Source organism: Eptesicus fuscus, chromosome 7, assembly GCF_027574615.1.
Source record: "Eptesicus fuscus isolate TK198812 chromosome 7, DD_ASM_mEF_20220401, whole genome shotgun sequence".
Taxonomy (NCBI): Eukaryota; Metazoa; Chordata; class Mammalia; order Chiroptera; family Vespertilionidae; genus Eptesicus; species Eptesicus fuscus.
This window is the reverse complement of record NC_072479.1, coordinates 12,108,115-12,135,941: the sequence shown is the minus strand read 5'-3', so window position 1 is coordinate 12,135,941 and position 27,827 is coordinate 12,108,115. Positions and strand designations below refer to the sequence as shown.

The following is a 27,827-nucleotide window of genomic DNA, read 5'->3' as shown; positions in this document are numbered from 1 at the left end:
CAGCAAGAGAAAAACAGTTACCTACAAGGGAGCACCCATACGAGTGTCAGCTGATTTCTCAACAGAAACTATGCAGGCCAGACGGAATGGCAAGAAATATTCAAAGTGATGAATAGCAAGAACCTACAACCAAGACTACTCTACCCAGCAAAGTTATCATTCAGAATTGAAGGGCAGATAAATAACTTCACAGATAAGAAAAAGCTAAAGGAGTTCATCACCACCAAACCAGTATTATATGAAATGCTGAAAGGTATTCTTTAAAAAGAGGAAGAAGAAGAAAAAGGTAAAGATAAAAATTATGAACAACAAATACGTATCTATCAACAAGTGATTCTAAAAATCAAGTGAATTAAAAATCTGAGGAACAGAATAAACTGGTGAACATAATAGAATCAGAGGCATAGAATGGGAGTGAATTGATAATTCTCAGGGGGAAAGGGGTGCTGTGAGGGGGGTATGGGAAGAGACTGGACAAAAATCATACACCTATGGATAAGGACAAGGGGGGGGGGGCGGGGAGGGAACCCGGTAATGGGGAGATATGGGGGAAAAAAAGGAGAAACAATTGTAATAATCTGAACAATAAAGATTTATTTTTAAAAAAGTTTATCTTAAGTGGCATCTCTGTCAGATGAGATAGGATGCAGATGTGCCTCGCACACTCAGACTAGATGTTTGTTGAATGACTAAAGGAATGGTGTTAGAATCTGGAAATTTAACATAGGCAGATTTTTTTCTTGCCTGTCAGATTTTCAGAAATGAGGAAAGTAGTTGTGTCTAGCACTTACAAGAATGTAGAAGTGATACATACAGAACAATTTAACTCAGAATACAAAATACTGATTTTTTGAGAGTTCCAGAGTCAGCACTATATACTGGTATTTAGATTTTAAAATACGAATTAGAACAATTTAATGCCATTTGAAAGTGTTAGGCGCAATTTAAGATACCTAACTTTTCTAATTGTGAATAAGATAAAATCCTAAATTTAGAAACCAACATGATTTATTGAATTATCTTCGGAAGTAAAAGGAAAATTTAGGTACTGAGATTCTATTTATACAAAAAGCATGCAAAATCAGAGTAATTTTTTAAAAAGTTCAATGGGAAACAACTTGCGTGATAGCTCATGTAGCAATTAAATAAAAATTCTATACTATCTGCAGTATTTTAATATTCTTAAAACTTTGGGTCAATTTCAGATATGTGTACAGCCCTAATAAATTTTCAAAACTTCTAAAGGCCCTTGACTGTGACACTCTATTTTTATAATCATTTGCACAAAATCCCCTGTGTTAACAGTAATCGGCAGTGTGAGAATGTGTGAAGGCCGCCTCAGCAGTTCTTAACAGATGGCTCTCTCCATTCATTTTCTCCTATAGGCAAACATGCTGAAGACATATTTGGTGAGTTGTTTAATGAGGCTAACAACTTTTACATCAGAGCAAATTCTCTTCAAGACAGAATTGATCGCCTTGCTGTCAAAGTTACCCAGCTGGATTCAACAGTGGAAGAGGGTACGTAATTGCACAAAAGCAATGAGCTAGCAGTGATCTTGACAAGACAATAGTAATTAATTGCAGGGCAATTACTGCTTTTTCCTTGGGCTACTATGCTGATATTTCATCTTGTCTCTTGCTAGAAGAATAGTGAGGGGGGACAACCCACGACTTTGGGTTAATTAGCGATTAAAAGATTCACATCAGCCTGGTGGTGTCGCTCAGTGGCTGAGCATCGACCTATCAACCAGAAGGTCACTGTTCGATTCCTGTTCAGGGCACATGCCTGGGTTGTGGGCTCGTTCCTCAATGTGGGGTATGCAGGAGGCAGCTGATCAATGATTCTCATCATTGATGTTTCTGTCTCTCTCCTTTTTTCTCTCTGAAATCAATAAAAATTTATTTTAAAAAAAGAGATTCATATCATGTCGTATCTCATATGCCATACTCTCTTTTTTTAAAAAAAAAATTTACCCATTTAGTATTTGTTTTAAAGGATTTTTTTGACAGCATTCAGTATTAGAAGTCCTAATTTAGGCTATTAGTAGTTATTTTAAAGATACTTTCTTACCTAAAAATTACAGAATCAGTCCAAAGATATGGTCCAACTAAGAGGGCAGGTTATATATACCGAGTGTGCAGAGTGAAGGCTTCCACCCCATATTCTTGTTAGGGTTGATGCCTTAAAATAATCTTGATGGTTTAACTTCTTAGAAATAGCATTTACTGAAAGCCTTCAGACTTTGGGGTCTTAAAATAATGTTCATATTGGCAAGTACTGTGTAGTTAGTTAACTGTAATCATTTTGATGATGCACCCTGAAATTGTGACAGTTCCAACAAAAAACTCAATTCCTTTTTTAAAATTTCACTTTCAATATCTTTTGAGTAAAGGATTGAGATTAGACTCGGGCGGGGTGGGGGATCTGTAAAAAAGGTATAAAAAATGCCGTTTCATGTTTATTTTGAGAAAAATGTTCAACTTAAAAATCATTTTTACCTTCATATAATGGTATAGTTTCTCTTATTGCATTAAAATGATCCTAGCATCTGATTTTTCTACTAGACCTGTAATAGTAGTAGTAGTAAAAAGTGAAGGTTTTTTTTAATGTGGTTATTTGTGGAAGTCATCTCTCATTTAAAAATGTCTTTTTCAAAGGTCAGAATTAAATTAGTGAATTAGAAATTTAACAAAAATGTAGAACATTTAAATCTTAATGTCTTAAATTTAACTGACTTTTCCAACAAAAATAGTGGAGGTTTTTAATCTGATTTTTAAAATTAATCTTTTATTGTAAAAAACTAAAATTTTAATATCTATTTGGTTTATTCAGAGAAGGAATTTTTAACATCTTAAACCAATCATTCGCCTTTCAGATTACTATTAAAGTGATTTTTAAATATTTACCTTTCTTCAGGTTTCTGTTTGTTTGTTCGTTTGTTTTTTCTTACAATGGAAAGTCTTGTGATAAACCTTACACTGGAAAAGGTTAATTTGTGGTTTATGAGTTTCAGCTCCATTGGTCAAGTGGGTTAATGGGCCAGTTTGCCCACCTCAGAAAGCTTGTCTCAAAGTCAGATGAGTTAGTACATGAGGTATAAAGTTGTAAAAACATAAGAAGTAAGTAAGCATAATCAGCCCTGATTTTCTTACTCCTTAGTATAGTTTTGTATCATGTACGTAATTTCTAGGACAGTGTGTTGAAAAGCTTTGCTGTCTCTCTTTAATGATAGTGCCAGAAAAAAGTAATGTCTTTTTTTTTACAGTGTTTAAATTTTCTGCAGAAATCTTTCCTACATGTATTATAATTAAATGGTATTAACTGTTCGAATGCCTTCCCCAGGATGCCCATATCTATATATTTACATGACTGTTATACTCATAACTATATTTCTGTGTGATTTCCAATAAATACTATTTAAATGAATAACAATGCTATAATATTAGGTTCAATGGAGTAATTAGATCGCTACAAAAGAAGAAAGACATGCCTTCACAGAGGTCACTGTGATTTATGAGAGGGAAGGAGCTCATGCTACTTTAGCATGTCTTTAAATGAAAACAACAGCATTATTTGATTATTCTAGGAGATGTTTACGATTGTGACTCAAATTGTACTTATTTGTAAACAGTTAAACTATCTTGATATTACTCAACTTGAGGACTTTTCTCTAAATAGTGTCACTGCAGGATATCAACATGAAAAAAGCTTTCAAAAGTTCCACAGTCCAAGACCAGCAGGTGGTTTCAAAGAACAGCATTCCTAACCCTGTAGCTGACATCTACAACCAGAGTGATAAACCACCTCCTCTGAACATTCTGACACCATACAGGTATGGCCTCAGGTGTTCCCAGGGCCTTGTCAGTATTGATAAGTTGAAAGAGGGTGACAGTGCTGTGAAAGTATCTTTCAAACTTTGAAGGTAAGAACTGTAGTATTACAGTGAAATTAGTCATTGGTACAGTATTGTTAAAGTGTTAATATTTTAAAATATAGATAAACTTATCAAGAAAAGTGTGAGTTCTAATATTAGCTTTTAAATGTAGACATTATAAGTGGAAGTGAGCACATTACATAACAGTACTGCGTGTATTTATGTTGTTCCTCATATTCAAAGTCACTCTTAGAGGGACCTCATAATCAGTTAGAATGCAGCAAAATAGCCGTCTCAGCATTTCAGCCCTGCAGACATTTGTTATTTAATTTAGAAAAATGTATTCTGCAGCATTTGGGGTTTTCAGGAGTGAAAATATAGTCAACAAATTAACGTTCTGTTATTGTAAAATGTAGGACACATTATCAGGACCAGACTTCCAAGAAAAAGAATGAAAAATAAATAATGCAAAAAATTAACATTAAGAAACTATGCTTTTTACAACACCTGTACTACCTCCCATAACATGTGCTTTCTTTCCATATTTCCTGTCACTTTCTTTGTCTCCCTTTTCTTTTTCATATGCTTTCTCATTGCACATCGAGTTCCTCTCCCATCTTTTTACCTTCAGAGGTTGAAGGAATGAAGGAGGTCATTCCTTCAGCCTCTGATGAGCAGACAGTGGTGGGGGGTGGTCCTCACTGCCCCCAGGATTAGCCCTGTGGGTGATAGTCCTACCCAGGCCTTTTAGATTTCAGTGAGTTTTTAGCTTCTTTTTACTGCCTTCGTAGGCCATTGGTCCTTCTCAGTGGTGCCCAGAGTTTTTCTTGGTCTGAATTTCTGTACCTTCTCATGGTCCAGGAATCCAGTTTGGACCTATAGCTCTGTTGGTAAAGCAGCAGTTCCTGCTACATTCCTTTCTTTCAGGAAGGAGAGAAAGGTTCTCTCAAAAAAATGTGAAAGCCCGTGGAAACACTGATGGGAGAGGAGCAAGATGCCACATTTTTCTAAGGAACAAGGATACTTTTCTGGAAGCTTTAGCACACGTATTTAAAATCAATGGTATATGTAAATAGTGGTATTGTGAGCCTGAAGTTTTAACTAGTAATTTTGCTTGTGCTCAACTAACCACTTACATGTGAATAATTAGGAATAAGGTGAAATATTTGTGATGATCTTAAAATTTTAATTGCATAAAAAACAAATTGACATATATATATGCACTAGAGGCCCGGTGCATGAAATTCGTGCACGGGGGGCGGGGGGTGCTATCCCTCAGCCCAGCCTGCAGCCTCTCTAATCTAGGACCCCTCCAGGGATGTCTGGCTGCCCTTTTAGGCCCGATCCTGTTGGGCCTAAACGGGCAGTCGGACATCCCTCTCACAATCCAGGACTGCTGGCTCCCAAACGCTTGCCTGCCTGCCTGCCTGATTGCCCCTAACCACTTCTGCCTTCCAGCCTGATCACCCCCTAACCACTCCCCTGCCAGCCTGATCAATGCCTAAGTGCTCCCCTGCTGGCCCGATTGCCCCTAACTGCCCTCCCCTGTCGGCCTGGTTGCCCCTAACTATCCTCCCCTGCAGGCCTGGTCGCCCCTAATTGCCCTCCCCTGCTGGCCCTGTCACCCCTAACTTCCCTCCCTTGCCAGCCTGGTTCCCCCCCAACTGCCCTCCCCTACAGGCCTGGTCACCCCCAACTGTCCTCCCCTGCTGGCCATCTTGTGGTGGCCATCTTGTGTCCACATGGGGGTGGCCATCTTGTGTGTTGGAGTGATGATCAATTTGCATATTACCTCTATATTATATAGGATTGTATGTGTATATTCAGTTTTATGAAAATAAAAATCTCCTTGACTTTTTAATAGTGTTTAAGAATAGCAGCGCCAATTCAAATGTACTTTTTAAAATATTTTAAATTTAATTTAATTTTTCATGTCCACTTCTTCTCCTCCTTCCCCTCCCCCTCCCTGTAATCACCACACTATAGTCCATGTCCATGAATTCTCTTTCTCTTTTCTTTTTTGCTCAATACAGTAATATTTGGGGTATGTAAAGCACAAACTTTTGCATTTGAGTTTAAGTATGACACTGTCCTAACATAGTTAATATATGAGAAGTACAATGTGACTGAAAAATCAAGTGTTTAGTTCTATGAACCTAGGACATTTCTGCTTATGTTTTCATGTCAAAGTTAATATTTGTTTAGTTATGTAAGTTTCTGACCTCATTTAAGTATTAGCTTCATTCTTTTAAAATGTGAATTTATTGTACATCTTAAATTTTGCAGCAAGTTCATGCTCAAACTTTCTATATTTTTATCTATATTGAAGGTCTAGTATTTAGGGAAACAAATTATGTTTTTCACAATAATGTTATTAATGAAATCTCTTACTGCACATTGCTTATCAGTTAGAAATTTGGAAAAGAAAGGATTTTAAGTAATCTGAGGTTAAAGTATAGAGTACAATGCACTGGTTTGTCAGTGGTTTTCAGAGAGTGGCCAGAATAGCCCTCAGAGGAAGTAGGCCTTTATCATTTGATGAGGAGTTTACAGGACATGGCAGAGCAGGAGATGCAAGGACAGATGGCTTTGCCCCTTGAATAATTCACTTAGCTTTCTTTGATTATTTGGGCATAAACTCTTTCCTATACTTATTTCACTAATTTTTGCTTCCTCTCCGTGCCTTAAATGACTTAGTGAAATACTGATTTGAAATGTGTTTCTCTTTCTCTATAGGCCAGATACTTTTAAAGCATTGATAGACTAGAATATTTACTTCATATCATTAGTTTTAGATTTACTATTGATTTATATTATACTTTGAAATCATGTTGGCTGCATTATTTTAATGAATAACTTATACAAAGACTTGAAATATTCTCTAGACCATAGTAATTATAGCAGTGCCTTAAAATGAAATGACTGCAAGTGAATTTTCTTTGTTGGTTACTTCCACTTTAAAAATATTTCTTTACTGTTTTTCTTAGTCACATTTACATACTATGAATGTTTTTCTTTTTTCCTAAGTGAATTTTTAGATATTGGGCAAAGGGGACAAAGTACTTAACTAATCTTTATCCTCATAACATCGACACTCCAGAGTAAAAGTAAATGTATGTGTGTAAAGAATCCATCTGTTTCTGTGTAAATAGCCCCCTATTGGAATAAACAGATCATTTCCTAAAGTAATTGAGGTATTGAATATTACTGTTTCTGAGCCATATTGTGATTTTTAGGAGTACTTTTCTATATTTAAATCTAAATTTGCAAGTGTACTTTTTTACCTGATTATTCTAGAAAAAGTTGATGTTCTTGAATATTTACACCTTTTTTTCAAGTAAGGAAATCTGAGAAACTTAATACTGTATAGGACAGTTAAAATGCCCCCTGCAGATGTTATAATCTCATGGGTTAAGAGTGAATTAGGTTTGGCTCATTGAAAAGAGTGTCGGCCCGCAGACTGAAGGGTCCCAGGTTCAATTGAGGGCACATACCTAGGTTGCAGGCTCCATTCCCAGCCCTGGTCGGAGTATGTGCAAGAGGAAACCAATCAATATGTGTCTTTCACATCGATGTTTCTCTCTATTAAAAAAAAAAAAAGAATTATGTTATTCCCATATGAAGATATCTAACAGTCTTTTTTCCCCCCTGACTTGTAATATCTTGATTTATAGAGATGATAAAAAGGATGGGCTGAAGTTCTATACTGATCCTTCCTATTTCTTTGACCTCTGGAAAGAAAAAATGCTACAGGACACAGAAGACAAAAGGAAAGAGAAAAGGCGTCAAAAGGTAAATAATTCCATTAGGGGAACTGTGCATATAAATGTGTAAATGGATTCTTGTTTGGAAAGAAATAAGTAAATTCTTTACTTGAATGGTTGAGATGTTGGATTTAGTGATGAAGGTTTTTTAGAGATTGTAGTTTATACAGGAGGATACAGACAAGTCCGTCTAACACAGTAATACTATTTTTCGGTAAATACTCTTGATTTGTTCTCTAACACTTGCTTTGCTTTCACAAAAGTTGTGGCTAAAATTTCAGTTTTGTTTGTAACCATGTTTTAGAATTTTTCTCCTGTTCTTTCAAAGTTCATAAAGCAGTCAGTATTCCATATCAGAAATAATTATTTGCTTCCATCATTTTAAAGCTTTCTTCATAACTGGATTGCCACCTAGCTGTAATTAATGCTTTAGTGAGCTGTTCATATTGGATTGAAAAGCGTGTGATCTGGAAGTTCAGAAGATGATATTTACTGGACGTGAGACTCCTGTGGTGGGTAGAGGGAGCAAGGTCACTGCCAGTCTGAAGGTTGAGAAGCGCTTCTGAGGTTGTGAGCACTCTTGGTTGGAGGGACAAGCTCACTCTCTGCAGGTGTGGGGACTTATATTTTGAAAATTGTTCCTTCGAGGCCCAGAAATTAGGCTTAAGCCACTGAGAAGAGTTAATTCTCCAAAGGCTAATATTTGCGAAGACTTTTTATATGTAAGCTATGTTTTTTAAAAATGACCATCTGGTTTGCTTGACAAATATTAGAGTGCTTTAGTTAAGAGAAATGCTTACCTTTTTGTGGGTTCGAGGTCTTAAGATTTTGAGGCATTTGGGTGTCTTAGCTCAATAGGAGTGACAATTTGAGATGGAAGATAACTTGAAATTTGAAACTAGGATTTACAACAGAGTACATGATAACAATTTGCACACTGTAAGTGGAAGATGTTACCACTGAATTCTAGGAGAGAATTCCAAAGGCTTGGTTTCCTCTTTTCTTGTGCTCATGGGTTGGGATTAATTGGGAAATCTTGGAAGAGTTGCTGAGTACTCAAGTGGAGGATTATTCAAACTAAGAAACTACGAAGTATTCAAGTGGAGAAAAGGAAGACCCCACTCTCTGGGACAGAGAAGAAACAGATACTTAGTTATGTTAGTCTTAATCCCCACACTTCTTGGTAGTAACCAGGCAAAAGTCCTTTTAAATTACCTTCTAGGTTTCCCTTCTCAGTGATACTTTTGGCAAAATATTTAATTTTTCACTAGTGTTCTTCAGGGGAAAACAGTCATAATATACGTATAATTATTGTGTCATCAAATTTAGTTATCATTTCCTTGGCAGTTTTATCTCATTCCACATTGTTCAGACACATAAAATTCTGATAAGGATTTTTTATTCATTCATTTATATAATGATTCTTTTTTTATCTTTATTGTTGAAAGTATTACATATGTCCCCTTTTTCCCTCATGGACCCCTTCTAACCCTCCCCTGCCCCCCACCCCAGGCCTTCACCACCCTATATTGTCTGTATCCCTGATTATGCATATATGCATACAAGTTCTTTGGTTGATCTCTTCCCTCCTCACCCTTACCCCGCTTTTCCTCTGAGATTTGACAGGGTTCCATACTTCTAAGATTCTCTTAAAAAAAAAAGTCTTTTAATGCTGGATAAACAGTGGTGAAAATGACAGGGTTACCACCCTCATGGAGATTGCAATAGAGTGGGAGAAACAAGCATTAAATAATCATGCAGCCCTCTGGAACTCATAAAGAGGGAAAGAAATTAGAAATTCTAATACAAATCTCCTTTATATAGGAGCAGAAAATGAGGCAAGATATCCTTCATTCTGGAAATCCTCTGGGGTTTCTGGAAAGCAAGTCACTTTCAATTTGGTATTGACAAGTCTATATGAAGGAAAAATTTGTTTAGAAAATTTGGGTGTGAGAAATCCATTAAAAACATTTTTTAAATTATTCAAATAAATACGTAGTTGGAAGTGTGCAGTTACAATGCTGGTAAGTGTGAAGAAGTATGGTGTGCTGGGGATGAGATGACAAGGTGGGGATGACAGTGAAGAGGGAGTGGAGTGTCAAGGACAGCCTCGGGGTATCTTTCACAGATCCAACCATGGATGGAAGTTAGCTCAAGTCAGTGTGTGGGTGCAGGTGTGCTCGTGGGCGCATGTGCGAGCACATGTAGGTGAGAGGGTGCTGGAGGAGTGGAGGGCAGAGGAGGTGGGATGCTTCTGAAGTAGCTAAGATCATTCTGGTCTAGGGAATAGTTTGGCATTTTCTAGAGATTTGAATGTAGGCCAGTGTAGTTGGAGCATAGATGCATCACTGTTAACATTTTGTCATTTGTGGCTTCTGTGTGTGTGGTGTGTGCATGTTGATGGGTAAATTTGGAGGCTGAACTATTGCAAAGAGAATTATTATAACAATCCCTAAATATGTTAGCATTCATCTCTTAAAAGTAAGGGGGATAATCTAATTAATTTAATACAGTGGTTCTTAATTAGGATGTGTATTGGAATCCATTGAAATCTCCCTCCTTTTTGTTGTTGTTGTTGTTGGTGGTGGTGGTGGTGGTGGTGGTGGTGGTGTGTGTGTGTGTGTGTGTGTGTGTTTTAAGTATACAAACAATACATGCAGGTTGTGAAATGCTCAAATTACACTAAAGTAAATGCATTAGTTTAGAAAATTTGGGGATATGTTTTTCTTCCATGGGCATAACTACGTTAACATTTAGCAGCTTGGCACACATATTTTTAGATTTAGATTTTTTTCAGTTCATAAATATATGCATATACATTTCACAAAGTATTTTTATATGCATAGAATTGTACTATACACAACTTATACACACAGACATACACATATATTGCCATAACTGAAGATGTACTTCATTCTTTTTATGAAGTTATGTAGCATTTTAATAGTTATCATAAACTATTTGCCCATTACTAGAGTAATGAATATTTAGGTTGTTCCTAAATTGTTACTATTACAATACTGTAGTAGATATCCCTTTACTCACATGCAGATATTTCTTCAGAGCAAATTCATAGAAGTCGCATGTGAGTTTTAAATTTTGAAAGATACCATCTTATTGCTCCTGACCCTTAAAACACTGAACCAGTTTATATTCTTAACAGGCCTCCTCCATTCCTGGATATTATCTTTTTTTATGAGCCCTCCTTCCCTCCAAAAAATCTAATTTGCATTACACATCTATTCATCTTTATTAACCCTTTATATATGTTCTGTGAATTTCACGTTTACCTTCTTTGCCAGTACATTGTCTGTACCTCCTTACCCGAAAACAGTCTAGTCGTGTGTCTTCACTACCACCGTGAGCTGCCTGCCATCCTCACTGGACAACCTGAATAGCTTTCTCACTGGTGTTTCTACCTTTCTCCTTCAGTCTGTGCTCCCCAGCCTAGAAGGATCTTTTCAAATGCCTCTTCTTCTTCAATATGTCAGCCTTCCCTTCTTATTCTTCAGTGCTTTCCCACTGTTCCTGGGATAAAGAACAACATTTTTAACGTAGCCTTTAAGGTCTTGCCTACTTTTCAGCTCTTTGGGGCCATTAACCTTCATTTGCTCTCACCTTCTTTCATTTTTCCTAAGTGGTGTTCCTCCTCCTCCTGTGAGCCCGTGCCCACTCTGTCCCCTCTTACCTGCTCTGACAGGCTCCCTGCAGTCCGTGCCACTCACACACACGTCCTCCCGCTCACTCACTCCCGGACGCTGTCCCTGACTTCCAGCTTAGACAGCATTCTACACGTGGTGCATTTATGTTTTACTGCGTTTTATTATAATTAGACATTTATTTCTGTGATTTTGTAGGCTTCCCCCAATGGACTGCAGGCTCTGTGAGGGCAGACACCCGTCTTTTTGTTGTTGTTGTTGTTGTTTTCCTTTTGTATCATCGATCCCTGGCACGTTTGAGACATAGCAAGCCCTCTAAGCTCACCTGGATTTGGTCATTTAGTCAGCATTGATTGTGTGTGCACTCTAGGTAAATCACGTGTGGAAGGTCTGTAAGAGGCGTGTAGAACTTAGAGGCACATAGTTCTTGTCCTAAAAGATCGTAAAGTTTTATGAGGGTACCAGGAAAAATATGTAAACAACAGAAATAATTGTTCTCGCCTTTAAAGAAGTACCCAAGTATTTATTGGATACATTTTTGCTGGCAAAGTAGGGCTGGGGCAAGAATGAGTCTTTGTATGGGAAGGTAAGTTCGTACCTTGTTTTTGTTTTGGGTTTAGCTCATTGCAGGATTAGCTTAAATATTTCTTTTAGAAACTGGAAATAGAACATTTTGTATTATTTTTTTGAAAGACTGCATGTTAACAAGCCAGTCAAAATTGTGTAGGGGTGGGAAATGATTTATCTGTATGGTGCCATCAGACATTTCATCTGTATAGTATAGATCTAAAAGTTATATTTAAAATCAGCTAAATGCCTAGTAAGATGAAAATTTGTTACTAAAAATGATAGTAAGTAATTCTGGTAGTTGCAGCAGAGTAATTTTCATTTATTGGGTTAAATAGTTAAGTATTTATTACTTTTGGGGGGTCTGTGTTGGGTAAGAGTAGGCACTGTGTTAGAATTTTCTGACATTATCTGCACATCATGCTTGTGTCCTGAGCATTATAACTGCATTTAACCTGTTGTCCTTTCTCTCCTGTCTCGGCATGCTTGCTTTTCTTTTCTTGGACTTCAGGAGCAAAAGCGTATAGATGGCACAACCCGTGAGGTGAAAAAGGTTAGAAAAGCCAGAAACAGGCGCCAGGAGTGGAATATGATGGCGTATGACAAAGAGCTCAGACCCGACAACAGGTTGTCTCAGAGTGTGTACCACGGAGCATCTTCCGAGGGATCCCTGTCCCCAGATACTAGGTGTGTGTGTGTGTGTGTGTGTGTGTGTGTGTGTGTGTGTGTGTGTGTGTAGTAATGCCTCTGAGTAGTGCTTCATTTTATTTATTCCTTGGACGTGACTGGTAATAATAGCTTTGGTGTTTATAAGGCCACAGAATGTTTCACATCTTTTCTTAAAAATAAATTGTGTATACACACACACACACACACACACACACACACACACACACACATATGAATTTTGAAATAATATTTTAAAGTAGTTTTATTTTGCGTTGGGTCACATTGTATGATTTTTCATATCTCCGACTTACTTTCTTGTTCAGTTAATCTAGATATGTAGTATTTTAACATGGATTCTGAATTTGGGCTTAATGACTGCCAGTGACTTACATTTTTATTGTAATCATTTAATTCTTTGTCTTACTCTTTAGCTTAGAGTTGAATTTCTTTTGCTATTTGATATCAAAACAATCGGAAGGTAGTAATTGATGTGGTCAAGGAATAATTTCTTTGCTCTTTTTGGTAACCTTTGTAAAAAGGGATGAACAAAAGATATTTATTTCTTCAGTTCACTAACCTTATGTGCTCTGATTTCACGAGAATTCTGTTGGTGTTTACTTTAAAATTGTGTTAGCAATTAAGTAAAAATATTTCTTGCAGGTGTGAATGATGCGATCAATAAGTCACATTTGTCACAAAAGGGATTCATTGAACAACAGGGACTGACTAGTCAATTTTAAATTATGGTTTAATTTCCTATTTCTGCTCTTGTAAAGTTGTCTTGCATTTGCATGATCTCTCTCAGTCTTCCGTCAGCATTTAAAATTCGAACAGAGAATTCCTATGTGATTGAAGGATGTTTCAAAAACAGCAACAGCCTGGACCTGGCCTTGGATCTGTGTCCTTTTTAAGTAAATGTTGTCTTTATGATTTCAGTGCTTAGCACGGACTGTGTACAGAAGCTGCTTAACATTTGGTAGTTACAGGGCCTGTGAATGCTCCTGCCCCAGAAGGGCTCTAAGTCATTGGTTGGATACGAGGCAAGTTCTAGGTAATTTTTCTGTACAAGTTGTTATCTGCTAAATATTAGAGAATTATTAGAGCTTTAACGGAGCTCTAGTCTCAAGGTTGGATCTTTACTAGATGTACTGGTTAATAATGGCGGATTTTGTAATCAAAGAAAACACGATAATTTCAAGAGAAACATTAAAAGTGCTTTATTCAAAGTAATGTCCATCGCTAGCTACACATTTCCCCCACCTTTCAGGTAATTTGTGGATACCGTCCCAATAGAACTTTTCTTGTTTTGAGGCAAACCATTCAGAGACCCAATTTTCCACTTCTTCGTATGTTTTGAAGTGCTGCTCAGAAAGTGCGTGTGCCACTGATCCGAACAAGTGGTAATCTGAAGGAGCAAGGTCTGGTGAATACAGCGGGTGGGCTAATACTTCCCAGGCAAGATCTTTTAACGTGTCTTTAACTGGTTTTGAAGTGTGTGCTTTATCATGAAGCAAAATTACTTTGCTGTGTCTTCTGGAACATTCTGGTTGTTTCACGATCAAAGCGTGGTTCAAATAGACTATTTATTGTCGGTAGCAATCAGTATTTACGGTTTCACCCGGTTCTAGAAGCTCACAATACACCACACCTTCCTGATCCCACCAAACGCAGAGCACTGTCTTCTTTCCGAAGCAGTTTGGCCTTGCAGTCGATGTTGATGGTTGACCTGGATCAGTCCATGATTTTGTAAATTTGGGGTTCTCAAAATAAATCCACGTTTCATCGCCAGTCACAATTTGATGCAGAAAAGACGTTCTTTTGTGCCATTGAAGCAACATTTTACTGATGACTTTTCGGTTTTCCATTTGTCTTTTGTTTAGTTGATGTGGCACCCATTTTCCTTCCTTTAAAATCTTTCCCATTGCTTATAAACGATTGGAAATTGTTTGCTGAGCAATGTTTAATCTTTCTGCAAATTGTTTTTGAGTTTGACACGCATCTTCATCCAGTAATGCTTGTAATTGTTGGTCTTAAAACTTTTTCAGTTGACCTGGACGTTCTTTGTCTTTCACATCAAAATCATCACTTTTAAAGCGTTTAAACCAGCGTTCACAAGTATCTTGAGATGGAGCATGTTCACCATTAGCTTCCCCAAGTATACGATAACTTTTTCTTCAAAATAGAATAATGAATTAAAAATTCCCGCAAATGTTCTTTTTTTTGGCACAAAATTTGACATTTTTAAGCTAAAAATATCTATGATGTTAACACCGTCAGCAAATTTGACATATGAAGTTTTGAAGCTTGCTGTCAACACAACAAAATAGCATACATATCAAATTGCATATATCTCAACATATGTGTAACTCCATCTTTTGAAAAAAATCCGCATTATTAACTGGTACATCTAGTATGTCAGTTTGTTTCTGTCGACAATTCTACGCATAGTTCTTTGGGTGGGAGAAGCACTTAAATGTGAGAGCTCCCAATATGTCAGTTTGCTTTTTGTGCATTTTTTTCCCAGCTAATTTAGTTGTATGGTTTACTCATGCAAAACATAGACTTTATTTTATAATACTCTGCACTCTTATTTCAATATGTACAGACAGAAAAAAATGATTTTTTAATCCCTCAGTTGAATGGTTGATGCTCATTCTAATATCTGAGATTAGATTGCTTCATGCTGGGTATAAAATCATGCAGATGATTTAGTATCTGAATTTTTATGTTTTTAGATATATCTTTACTTTTTTTATTTTTCAAAAAGCAAATGGATTAATCAGTTTTGTTTCTTTAGAATTTCCTTTTGTCTCATACTGTTTTTCATGGCCTCTCACTATATGCATGTCCCAGATAAATAGATTATAATTAATATTGTACTTGGATTACATCCCTTAAATTAATTTAAAATTTTTTTATTTTACTAAAGTGTACCACTTTTTCTTATTATAAAATAATTTTTTTATATTTGGAAATTACAGAAAACATTAAAGTATTATCCATAATCCTATTATCCAGAGAAACCCCACTGTTTGCATTTTAGTGTACTTTTTCCTTTTTGTCTTTTTTCTGTAAAGGTGTATATGTTTTTTGTTTACAAAATTGGAATCATGCTCTATACTTTCTGCCTTTTGACTTTTTAATGTTTTATATTCATATTTTAAGTATTATTTAGAATCACACTTTTAAATAACTGAGGAAATTTGAATATTAAGTTTTATGGCTTGTATATAATAAAACTGTTCATATAAGTAATATATTTTGTACATAAAAAGTGGTTCATATAAACTAATCATAAATTTTTGCTCTCTCTGTAGATTATCAGCAGTGGTTTGATTTTAAGTGTAAATTTAGGATGGAAATTGATTAAATTCTTCCCCACGGCTCTCTTTCACTGTGATCTGGGAGATGTGAGACCTCCATGCCCAGTTGTCCTTGTGCTGTTTCTCATCCTCTTCTGGGCGCTGTATTACAGCTCTGACTCTGCCCACCTCTCCACCCACAAAACCCTGGGCGAGTCCCTGGCTTCTCCCACCAAGTCTCTACTGCTTACATTTCTTCCTGTTTCCATATCATCTCACTCCTTCCAGTTCTCTCTCCTGTAACAGGTCAGGACCAGTCCACTCATCTCCACGTTGGTGTGTGTCTCTGTAGCTGATTTCTACCTTCCTGCATAGGGGTCTCTGTCTCCAGCAGTCACCCCACTCCTCACCTCTCCTCCAGCCCACTGGGCTCCCCTTTAAATGAGCCTTCACTCTTAAACCAGTCCTCTGTCCTGCACACCCTTCCTCCAAGTCCTGCCCTCCACAACTCTCCTGCTGTAATTCTCAAATTCAGACATTCACTGCCTGTTCCTTTATTCACTCATCTGTCTGGCTTTCCTCCTTTTTATTGACTCCTTTTGGCTGTGTCACAAAGCTATTTATAAGGATAGCACTCTAAATTATTCCAGAATATTTATAATGTCTGGCTCCTCCTCTCATGAGAAGCGCTCTATATTTTTCCAGATCACTTTGTTTCCTTTAGAAATTGTACACATAGCGTATGACATAGTCACATACACCAAGTCAAACATACATCACCAAGGACTCCAGGGTTTTAGGTACTTACATTGTAAAAATATGCTAGGTTGTTCCCCCATTAAAAACATTTTTAACTTACTTGCCAGTAGTTTGCACAGTTCAAAAGATACAATCATATGCACACCGTAATATAGAATTTGCTCGGGGCCCAATGCACGATTTTGTGCACCTTGAAACGAACTGTGAGCCCCAAGGCTGCGATGGGCACAGGGGCGGGCCCCTGCCCGGCTCCTCCCGACACGGGCCCTAGCCCCCTGTCTGCCAGCAGCCCTGCCCCCCGCCCCCTCCCCCACCCCCCATTCCGCCACTGCAGCTCCCATGCCCTGATGGTGCCGGCCCTGCTTGCACCTGCTGATGGTGCAGAGCAATCGGGGCGGCGCCAGCAGCCGATGCAAGCCGTGGCTCCGACAGTGGGTGCGAGAGGCGGCTGTGGGCCCCAATCGTCACTCAGGAGCAGGGGGAGGTGGAGAAGCCCTGAGGGGCGATCGAGGCTGGCAGCCGCCGCTCACACCCGCTGACTGCCTAGTGCCAGCAGTGGGTGCTAGCAGCGGCTCTGGCATCGGCAGCGGGTGCGAGTGCCTGGTGGGACCGCGGCGCACAGGAGCAAAGAACCACCACAGGCTCGCCCCAATGACAGCGACCGGTGCCCCCGCTCACCTGCTGCGGCCGATGCCCGCCATGTTCCACACTCTGCCGCCTGCTGCCAACACCCGCCATGTTCCGCACGCGCCCCCTGGTGGTCAGAGTATATCATAGCGACCGCTTGTTCCACCGTTCAGTCTATTTGTATATTAGGGTTTTATATATATATAGATACTGCAATTAGGGAATAAAAAGGTGAATTATTAGTTATTATTACACTGCAGTTGGGGCGGGGGAGAAACAGTCTCTCATCATGCAGAGAGCTTTTTATTTAATGTCTGAGATGCTCCAGTGAAGGGACGCTACTGTCCGATTCCGAGATCCAAGTTCAGTTGGTGTCTCCCCGGCTCCTCCACATCCCCATGTGTGTCTCCTGTTTCCTTCAGAGAGAGAAACACAAGCTGAGTCCTACCCGAAGCCAGCAAATACATGTGAGGAAAGTCAGAACAAGAAAAGAAGAGTGGGAGAGGAGGAAAATGGGCATTGAGTTTATGAGTGATGCAAGGACACTGGAACAGGCAGGGAGCACGACAGAGGACAGAACGCCCAGCGGGTTTGTCACTTTGCTCTGCATTGCCATCCTCAGGCTGCCCACCCTGCTTTGGCCATCATGAGAGGATATGCAGCCCCCATACTGACCGCGTGTCCCGTAACCGGGCCAGGAGCGCGACTGTGCCTTACTAACACCATTTTGTGCAGCTGTGACCTTTACAAGTCCCTGTGCCCCCTCACGAAGGCTTCTGTCTGTCTGAGCTCCGTCCGCTAACATACAGTCTCCATCCTTTCCAGCGTTTCGCCCACAACTGCATTCAGAGGAAGCAGGAAGGCCCTTCCATATTGCACCGTGTTCTTTCTTTTTTGGCTAAATACATTTCTTCTGTTTAAGAAAACAGTGTTTCACTGTACTGCATTCTTGCTTTCTTTTTCTGTTCTTACTGTTAATATTTATCCAGTTTATCTGCAATTTTGTAATTTCTAATGATAAGCTATCAGCTTCCTGGCCACTGAAGTCCGCTGTGATGTTTTTTAATTAAGTGGGACTTGCCTCGTGGCCTTCTCTCTTAAGACCGTATGCTGAGATGGTGTGAAATGGGGCTCTGCTGGTCCTGCTTGCCCATCTGTCTGACTTGCTCACTTTAAAGCTGTGAGTCTGACTCCATGTAACACCGGGCTCGCTGCTAACGTAGTCATTACGTTGTTGCTTGGAAGCTCTCATGAGGCTAAACCTAGTTTACAGTAAAGGAAATAAATGTGTGATTTCTGTGTATTGGCAATGTCATTATTCAAATATATGCTTATGTGCTGGTTAGTGGAAATCTTTTGAACTTAAATTTCTCCCACCCTTTTCTTGAATGCCAGGTCTCACGCATCGGATGTCACAGATTACTCTTATCCAGCCACTCCCAACCATTCTCTGCACCCGCAGCCCATCACCCCTTCACACGCAGCAGGTGACACGCTGCCACAGGGGCCAGCCAGCCAGGCCCCCGAGCATGAGTACCGACCCCCCTCTGCTTCGGTGAGACACATGGCCCTGAACAGGCCTCAGCAGCCACCCCCGCCACCCCCACCGCAGGCCGCAGAGGGGTCCCAGGCCTCGGCACCCATGGCTCCAGCAGACTATGGGTAATTTCGTATTCCTTGTACTCTGATTGCTTCTCACCATGCAATGGAATCTTGCTATGTGTGTATAAGAATTTTAATTAGCCCTAACCGGTTTGGCTCAGTGGATAGAGCGTCGGCCTGCGGACTCAAGGGTCCCAGGTTCGATTCCAGGTCAAGGGCATGTACCTTGGTTGCAGGCACGTCCCCAGTAGGGGGTGTGCAGGAGGCAGCTGACTGATGTTTCTCTCGCATCGATGTTTCTAACTCTCTATCCCACTCCTTTCCTCTCTGTAAAAAATCAATAAAATATATATATATTTTAAAAGAATTTTAATTAAATAGTCACACTTTAGAGGCCAGAGTCCAGCCCAGAATGACTGAATGTGGAAACTATTGGTTATGACAAGTTCTGTTAAAAGATACAATTTCATGCTGTTCCCTTTTCTTATTACAGATAAAGCTCAGGTCTGTGTCTGTATTCATGTGTATACTCCCTTAAAACACATATTTGTGTATGTGTGAGTGGATCGTTAAGCAGAGGCATTGATAAAGGATGGAACTGCGATTTTGTGAACCTGTCCCAAATCCTCAAATTTCTGTATATATCCTGGGTGAACCAGGGAGAATTCATACCACCAGTGAGAGCACTGTGCAGTGCAGCCCCGTGCCTCACTGCTTACAATCTCTTTTCTTGACCGCTTCGTGCCCACTCGTCATTCTCCCACCTTGTTTCCTGTTGATCATTGAAATTCACACCACCTTAGGAAAGACCCTCATCTTGGGTGTTTGGTAATTTAGGCACCCACCTGTATTTTCATGGGCTGCCTTGGCGCTCTCTTTTTACTATTGAAGAGTTACCCCTCAGAGGCAGGGCCCAGGAAAGTCGAACGTGTGTTTCCATTAACCACGTGTTCTTCAGTCCAGAGCAGCATGTATCAGCTTCTAAACGTACATCCCTCAGTTTTCGGGGGCATCCTCCCTGACCACACAGCTCTGGCTGTTTCCCGTCATTGGTTCTTGTTAAGTCAGGAATCTCAAAGTTTGTTCTGAGGCTCTAGGTGTCAGGTAAGAAGAGAGTCTGGGGTCTAGCTGGTTTGGAAAAACTTAGACTAAATAGAATTCAGCAGATTTCTTGGCTGTAGGACTTTTTAAAGCTTTTGGTATTCTGATGGGCATTGTGGGCTTGGGAATTTCCATGGAGATGAGATATAAAATACAGAATTTTCCAAATCTGATTGGCCACAGAACCCTTATAAGACAAGTTTGTGAGCCACCTGCTTTTGAGATGCCCAGTATAAAGGATGCATTTGTGTTGTTCTTCTTACCTAGCATTTCACAGGAAATTCCTCTTTGAGTGGTTATCTTTTGGATGCATTTCAGTGAATGATCATGAACTCTGTCGTAGTGAATAATGTAAACCTGTGGAAATAACTGACCCAGCAGTGGATATTGATCCTGCAGTGTCTTAAATCCAAATGACAATATGTGTTTTGTTTGGGGAGGCCTTTCTACTAGCCATGTCAGAACCTCAGGTGTGACCCTCTGTTGCTGCTTTAATGACTCTGTGTTTCCTCTCTCATTAGGATGCTCCCAGCCCAGATCATTGAGTATTACAACCCCTCGGGACCACCTCCACCCCCGCCACCCCCCATGATCCCTTCAGCACAAACTGCTTTCGTCAGTCCTCTCCAGATTCCCATGCAGCCCTCCTTCCCAGCAGCAGCCGGGTCCTCCTACCCAGCGCCTCCTCACCCACCCTCCACTGGGCTGGTGGTCACAGCCCCGCCTCCTCCGGGCCCCCCACCTCCCCCACCAGGCCCTCCTGGCGCAAGCTCTTCTCTCTCATCCTCCCCCATGCATGGCCCTCCAGTAGCTGAGGCAAAACGACAAGAAACTGCACAACCACCCATAAGCGATGCTCGCAGTGATCTTCTTGCCGCTATTCGAATGGGTAAGTGAATCCCCGACATGGGCCATCTTCCAGTCAGAAAGAGACTTCGGTCTCCAACCAGCTATAGCTGGTCTTCAGGGGACTACTCGCTACACCAGATTGTTTTTTAGAATATGGTTAAAGGAGCTTTATTTGATATTTTTAAAAAATAGTAATGTGGTTTTGCATGTGCAAAGTAAACACATATGATAAAGAACCAAGAATTCAGGAAAGGTTTACTTGACTAGAAATAAACATTGACTATTTTGTCTGCATTCTATTCTAATGGTAAAAGTATAAATGAAAGAAAATGAGCTCATGTTAGTGATTTTGTTTTTATAAATATCTATTATGTCCTAGACTTTTCATATTTTTAGCTTGATGTGCTAAGCCAGTAGTTTGCAACATTTACATAGCAGCAAAACTCTTTCGTCAGATGGAAGTCCTACACCAAACCCCAGAACATGAACCATGAAGGTAGAACATCTCTGTCAAATCAGAGTGGGGCGCCTCCCCCGCTGGGCCTCCCTGCAGAACCCCACGTTAAACCCCTGTTGCGCACCCTGTATTCTCTACCCCCGGCCGCAGCCCAGCTTGGTTGAGGGTCACCGCCGGGATGTGGCAATACTCTACAAGCTTCTCATACGCTGAGGAGCTGCCCAGTCGCTTGGTCGCAGTTTAGTGGCTCCAGTCTGGGAGTGACTGAGGGAGCAGCTGGAGCGTCAGTGATGCCCTTCACAGGCCAGTGGAGACAGATCCTCTCTCCTGGCTGCTGCACCAGGGGTCAGGCCTCCTGCAGATCCCAGGGTCTGTCTTGAATGTCATTGGCACATTTTGATTTTGTCAAGAAAAAAAAAGTCCCACGGCTATTTAATGCCTCGTTGATAACAAATTTGGGGTCACAAGAGGACAGTGTTTTGATTTTGACACTGTGAACCCTGCCCAGGAAGAGTGATAATTGCAAATATCTCTCCGTGAGAAAACCTCTGAGGAGCCCATATTGACGGCATTCCACAAAACTGCAGGTCATAAAACACCAAGGCTGAAGAACTGCCTAGTTTAAGGATCTTTATTGAAACACCACAACTAATGTAACAGATGATTGGTATTGAATCCCAAACCTGGTGGAAACTTCTTTCATTTGCTATATTAGGTCTATTGGCAAAATTTAAATAAAATTTGTAGACTGAATGGTAGCATTGTATCTGTGCTAATATTCTGAATTTGATAATTGTTTTTTAGGAATTACACATGAAGTAGTTTAGGGATAAAGGGCAAAAGAGTAAATTATATGCCACTTATTTTTGAATTGTCCAGAAAAAAAGTATCTGTGTGTATTAATAGCAATGATAGAGAAAGATTGCTAAAACGAGTGCGATCAAATGTTACCCATTGGAGAATCTGGATGTAGGTCATATGGGAACGTTTTGATACTAGTGTTACAGTTACTCTATAAATCTGAAATTAATTCAAAAGAAAAAGTTAAAGAATTCACACATTAAGTCATCACATAATCCATTTTGTTACTAGGTAAGAGAGCTGATGGTTTTATTTTATATCCATTTTCAACAATAATTATTGAAGCAAAGTTTTCTCAGTTGCCTCCGCAGGTTAGCAAAGAGCTGTCCAGGCCTGTCTGGGAAGTGTCCTGTATGATAGGAATGTCTCTGTTTGCTGGTACACGGTCCAGCGGGGTGGCCACGCCACTGTCAGTTTGCCCGAAGCAGCTGTTGTGGCTCGTGGCCACTCTGTTGGACAGTGCAGCTCTCGGGTTTTCTGTAAAGGTGTCTACCCCATTACTTTGCTGTAAAATTTGTTATGTACATTCTTTTTTTTAAGTCATGAAACTTCTATTTCCCAAACTTTTCTCCCTTCAAATTTCCAAAACTGTTTTTATCCTTAGTGTCAATAGAAGGGAAAAAAAAGTCAAGGAGACTTACTAGTTTGTTTTTCCTTAATTTGGAGCAAGCAAAGGGACTTAATTCTAAACTAGGTGTTGTGTCTTCTAGGAATTCAGCTGAAAAAAGTACAGGAGCAGCGTGAGCAAGAAGCCAAGCGCGAGCCTGTTGGGAATGACGTGGCCACGATCCTGTCCAGACGCATTGCCGTGGAGTACAGCGACTCTGACGACGACTCGGAGCTGGATGAAAATGACTGGTCTGACTGAGGTGGCGGGGGGACAGCCAGGAACCCGTGTGTTGGAAGTGTATTGAAAATTTTAAGTGGTCTCAGCACCCAAATAGTGGTATTATAATCCTGTAGCTTAGCAACTTTTGTATTAATAATGTGATGATTGCTTTTGCACATCCAAAAATTCTGGGTTCTTTCAGTATTTACTGTGTAATACTTAAGTGCCACTACACATAGGAAATCATGCTGCACATGAGGAAATGACGCTGTAACTATTGCATTGTCCTGAAAACAGCCTTTTGCTTCCTTTTTCCTGGCCATGAAAGTGTTCAGTGCAGTTTGGGTTCACTCGTACCTTACAATTCTGCAGACTTGCTGTGTGTTTGTGAAGCTGCTTAGTGTTAGGCCTCAGCAAGATTAATGACTACGCGTCGAAGTCTTCCAATCAGTAAGTGATACTGTTTCAACTTTGTGTGTGTGTGTTTCAGAAGAAGTTGGTTCCAGAGAGAAAGATTTAACAAATAAGGAGAATCAAATGCTCTGCTTTCATTTTCTTGGAGTGGTACATTCTGTGACCTTGAATGTTTCGTTGCATACATTCCTTTGCACGCTCTTATAAAATGTGAAATGGGAAGGGCCTTTTCAGGCAGGAGTCCCAGTGGGCATTTAGTCAGTGCTTGTGGATGCTTTTTGTAAGAGGTAAGCAGCTCAATAGTAAAAATGAAGAACAGGGTTCTTTTTCCTTCTGGGGCTATTGGCGATGACACTCGAAACCTTCGACAGCCCTTCTGTGTGGGCAGCAGCCAGGTTGAGCCGCCTGGGAGCCACGGCCTCGCCGGGTAGAGCTGCTGAGTGTGGGCTCTGAGTGCGAAGGAGACCTTCGCCTTTTGCTTCCCGGGAGCTCCTCTGTGCGCTCCAGAGCGTGCTCCCGACGGCAGCCCACTGCCCTTGGTCTGAACTCTAAAAGCCTAGGTGTGGGCGAATGTAGGTGTTGAGAGCTCTTTGCTTTCCCTGTGCCGTGGCCAGGGTAGGTCCATCACAGGAGCGGGCTTTCGCTCTGTCCTGGAAGCACAGGTTCTCCCCTCACATTGTCGTCAGCACATGACATTTTAAAAAGCACCTCAGGTTAGATTAGACCTGTAGCTGTAGCAGGTCACGTTCCTTTAACCTTTCCCTCCCTACTGTTCTCCCCACACGGTCCCATGGGGTTCATATTCCTGGTTAGGCAAACCGTGGGGAGACTCATGAATGAGAGCTTATGCTCTGTAATTTTGGATGCAGGATAACTGCTTGTCCAGCGTAAACCAACACCCAGGCTTTGACTATAAATAAGACAGCACAAAAACACTAAGACACTTTACTTACTAAGGAATTTGTACCAAGGCCCCACATTTCAAACAGGTGGCAGGTACAAGTGATGCTCAGACATGGGGAAGGAATCTTGAGCTAAAGAGTTGTTTGGGTTGATGGTAGGAATGTAAACAGGACTGTAGCTAGAGGAGTTGTGCTAACAAGTTCACCTGAGGAAACCAGCCAGCCCCCAAAACATGTCTGTGTCCTGAGTGGACATTGGCGTGGCCTGTACGCGGTCCTCATAGAAGGCCTGTACGTTGGGTTTCAGTCACATAAATTTTGAAACTCTGAAAGCCTCATGTCTGCATCCCCTTTCCAAGACCACGCTTATGCCAGGTCGTCGAGTCTTTTCATCGGCACATGCTTCTTGAGTTTCTGTATCTTGGAGCTAGTCACCATTTGGCTCTCATCATAATTTTATTCAGTAGAAGAAATAATTTATTAATGAACCTTTAATTTCTAGCATTATTCTTGGGACTTACATTTTTTTAGTCTTATTTTGTCTTTATTGCAGTATTTTGGGTTTTTGTACTTGGAGTAGGAGTGACCTGTGTAATTCTAGCACTCACATTGGGTGATGCTTCTTTGCTTCTCCTGTCCTTTCTGTTCTCAGGATGGAGAAGATACATAAAGCTACTATCTAAGTAAGGATTTCTTCTGTTTATAGCTCATTACCGTGAAATCAGTGGTACTTTATTCATAAATATTCATAAGCCTCTTAGCTACTAGTTGCCTGTAGTTTAATCAACAAGTTATTTTCAGCTTGATTTTCTGACTAGTGAAAAAGCTTTTGCCCTGACGTGTAATGTAGCCTTCAAAAGAATGGGAAAGGACTAAAATTCAATTTAGATTATTTTTGCAGTATTTTTCTCAATAAATTTGATTCTAAAATTTAAATTTAGACTTTTTCTAACATGGTATTACATGAAAAGGAAAAAGTGAATATTTTGAATTTTCAGTTTTCATTTTCAAGAAGTATTTACTAAGACAAATGGAGAAGAACATTTAAAAGCTTATTTCATACCTATGAATTTTACATTTTAAAGTAGTTATATATTATTGTAAGGTTATTTTAAATTGTCCCCAGTCTTCCCCCATGTATATTTTAGTTTAATATTTTACAAGCTTTCTTTCATATTAATAGGTTAGGCAGAGGGAATGAGAAGATCAGTCAGTGTCATACATTAGCGACACAAACACGATATGGTTGATTTTTCTGTTGTTAGCCCAAAACTAAACCATAACATTTGGTACCCTTACATTTTTCTTTAGGAAAAGTATACTGTTAAAGAATTGACATTTTCATTTTAGTAAATTTTTAGAATATCAAAATCTTTTCTTAGTACCCAGTGGCTAGGTTGTGAAAGTTTTGTAATCATTTGCAACTGAAATACATGATACATTTTAATCCATTAAAGGCTAGTGGGACTGTATCAGCAAGAGTAACAAGGACTTTTTGTTTTCTATTCAGAGTATCTGTCATCCTGCAATGTTACCAATGCTATTGTAAATTAAATTTAAAGTGGTCTTAAAAAAATTCCTGTTAAACAATTTTTATCTGTTTGTATATCTTACTATAGATTATGTACAAGTAACATCTAAATAAAATTACACTTTTAACCCTAAAAGGTTGGGCTTATTTATAACAGTATTATGAAGGTAAGCCATTACTGTCCTGTACAAGTCACCTGCTGGCCAGTTTCTGCCCTCATGGAGCTTTCAGTTTAAGGAGAAAGAGAGACATTAAATATTGTCAAAGTAAGTAACAGATCGTTTCACATGTGCTTTAGTTGGGGGTGGAGCGGGAGTGCCCAGTGTGGCCTGTGGGCTAACGGAAGCTGAGGTCTCAGAATGAACAGAAGTTAGCGAGGGACCAAGGGTAGGAAAGGGGGTTTCTCAACAGCAGGGACAGGCAGCATTTGCAGTCCCTGAGGTGGGAAGGACAGTATGGATGTAATGGAACCAAAGGTCAGTGAAATGGAAGGCGCGAGAGGAAGAGGAAGTGCGTGAGACCGGAGACAGAGGGGGTGGAAGTCCCCATGTCCTCTGCACTCGGGATGGGGGCAACTGTTTGAGCCAGCAGCTACCACCACAGCGGCAGCCACAGATGCACAGCGAAGCTCTCCATGTGTGCAGCCTATTGATTCAGGGACCTTACAGCCTCACGCCTTCGACATGCTGTTCTATTTAGAAGGCATCCGACTGTTCAGCTGGCTCAGCCCTCGTGCTGAAGATGGGGAAACACCATTACTTGCACTGCTTGGCTCTCAAAACTCGGTCTCTTAATTCCTGAATTTTCAACTGTGACCCTCCTGTTTCACAGTAGACCTTTAAGAATTAGACACATATCCCTCTTCCTCAGTGTTTTATTATGAAAAACTTAAAACTACAAGAAAATTGTTCAGTAAGTGCCCCTATACCCTTATCTGCCCATCCATCAAGTCACTGTATTTTGTGCATTTCAAAGTAAGGTCAAGTATACTTCACTCCTGAACACTTCAGTGTCCATATCATAAATTAGAGTTTAATATTTGCACTTAATATTTTTAAGGTAAAAGATAACTTAGAGTGAAACACACATATCTTAATACCATTTAACAAGTTTTAACAATGTAACATTCATATAACACAAATCACATCAAGATAGACAAGTTACTGTGACCTCAGAATAAAATGCTCCCTCATGCCCTGTATTTCCTAGTCTAATCCCTGGAGCAGTTTATTCAGATTTCCCCCCCATAGATTAGATTCTTGGAGATATATATTAGAGGCCCGGTGCATGAATTTCGTGCATGGCGGGGGTGAGGGGTCCCCTCAGCCCAGCCTGCACCCTCTCCAATCCGGGACCCCTCGGGAGATGTCCCTCTCACAATCCTGGAACACTGGCTCCTAATCGCTCGCCTGCCTGCCCGGTTGCCCCCACCTGCCCCGCCCCCACCGGTCTAGTCACCCCTCATTCCCCCCCCATGCCAGCCTAATCGCCCCCAACTGCCCCCCCTGCTGGCCTGGTCACCCCCAACTGCCCCCCCTGCCGACCTGGTCACCCCTAACAGCACCCCCTGCTGGCCTGGTCGCCCCCAACTGCCCTCCTTGCCAGCCTAGTCACCCCTCCACTGCTGGCCTGGTTGCCCCACGTAGCCTGCTTGTTCAGTCATTTGGTCATCCCTCAGGCCGGCCCTGGGCAGCTGGGGGGCTGAGGGGACTGGGGGACTCGGGAGGCAGGCACGCGGAGTGGCTGGACCTGCCTAGGGGCGGGCCCGGCTGTGCCGCATGCCTGCTGCCACAGTGGGGCTAGGGGACTGGGCACCGCCATCTTTGAGGGTGTGGCAGTAAATTAGCATAGTTCCTCCTTATTGGCTGTGGGTGCCGCCATCTTTGTGAGGGTGTGATGGTCAATTAGCATATTCCTTCTTTATTAGATAGGATATATACATATATGTATCCTATCTAATAAAAGAGTAATATGCAAATTGTCCATACCTCTGCTACACCCACAAGCCACGCCTACCAGCCAATCTGGAGCAAGTATGCAAATTAACCCAACCAAGA

General features: G+C 40.5%; 1 protein-coding gene across 2 annotated transcripts in view; it reads left to right on the top strand.

The window, feature by feature from the left end:
• The window catches only part of WASF3 (WASP family member 3), a 38,129-nt gene extending 15,167 nt beyond the window's left edge, over positions 1 to 22,962 (top strand). Inside the window, exons 2-8 of one of the 2 annotated variants that reach the window (XM_008153370.3) lie at positions 1,386 to 1,520; positions 3,682 to 3,835; positions 7,552 to 7,669; positions 17,647 to 17,813; positions 18,620 to 18,886; positions 20,449 to 20,816; positions 22,805 to 22,962. In XM_008153370.3, the coding sequence (XP_008151592.1) occupies positions 1,386 to 1,520; positions 3,682 to 3,835; positions 7,552 to 7,669; positions 17,647 to 17,813; positions 18,620 to 18,886; positions 20,449 to 20,816; positions 22,805 to 22,962 (1,367 nt within the window). Of the gene's footprint in view, positions 1 to 1,385; positions 1,521 to 3,681; positions 3,836 to 7,551; positions 7,670 to 12,378; positions 12,555 to 17,646; positions 17,814 to 18,619; positions 18,887 to 20,448; positions 20,817 to 22,804 lie in introns of both variants that reach the window. The other variant, XM_008153369.3, reaches the window with a different exon arrangement.
• Positions 22,963 to 27,827: the final 4,865 nt, after the last annotated feature.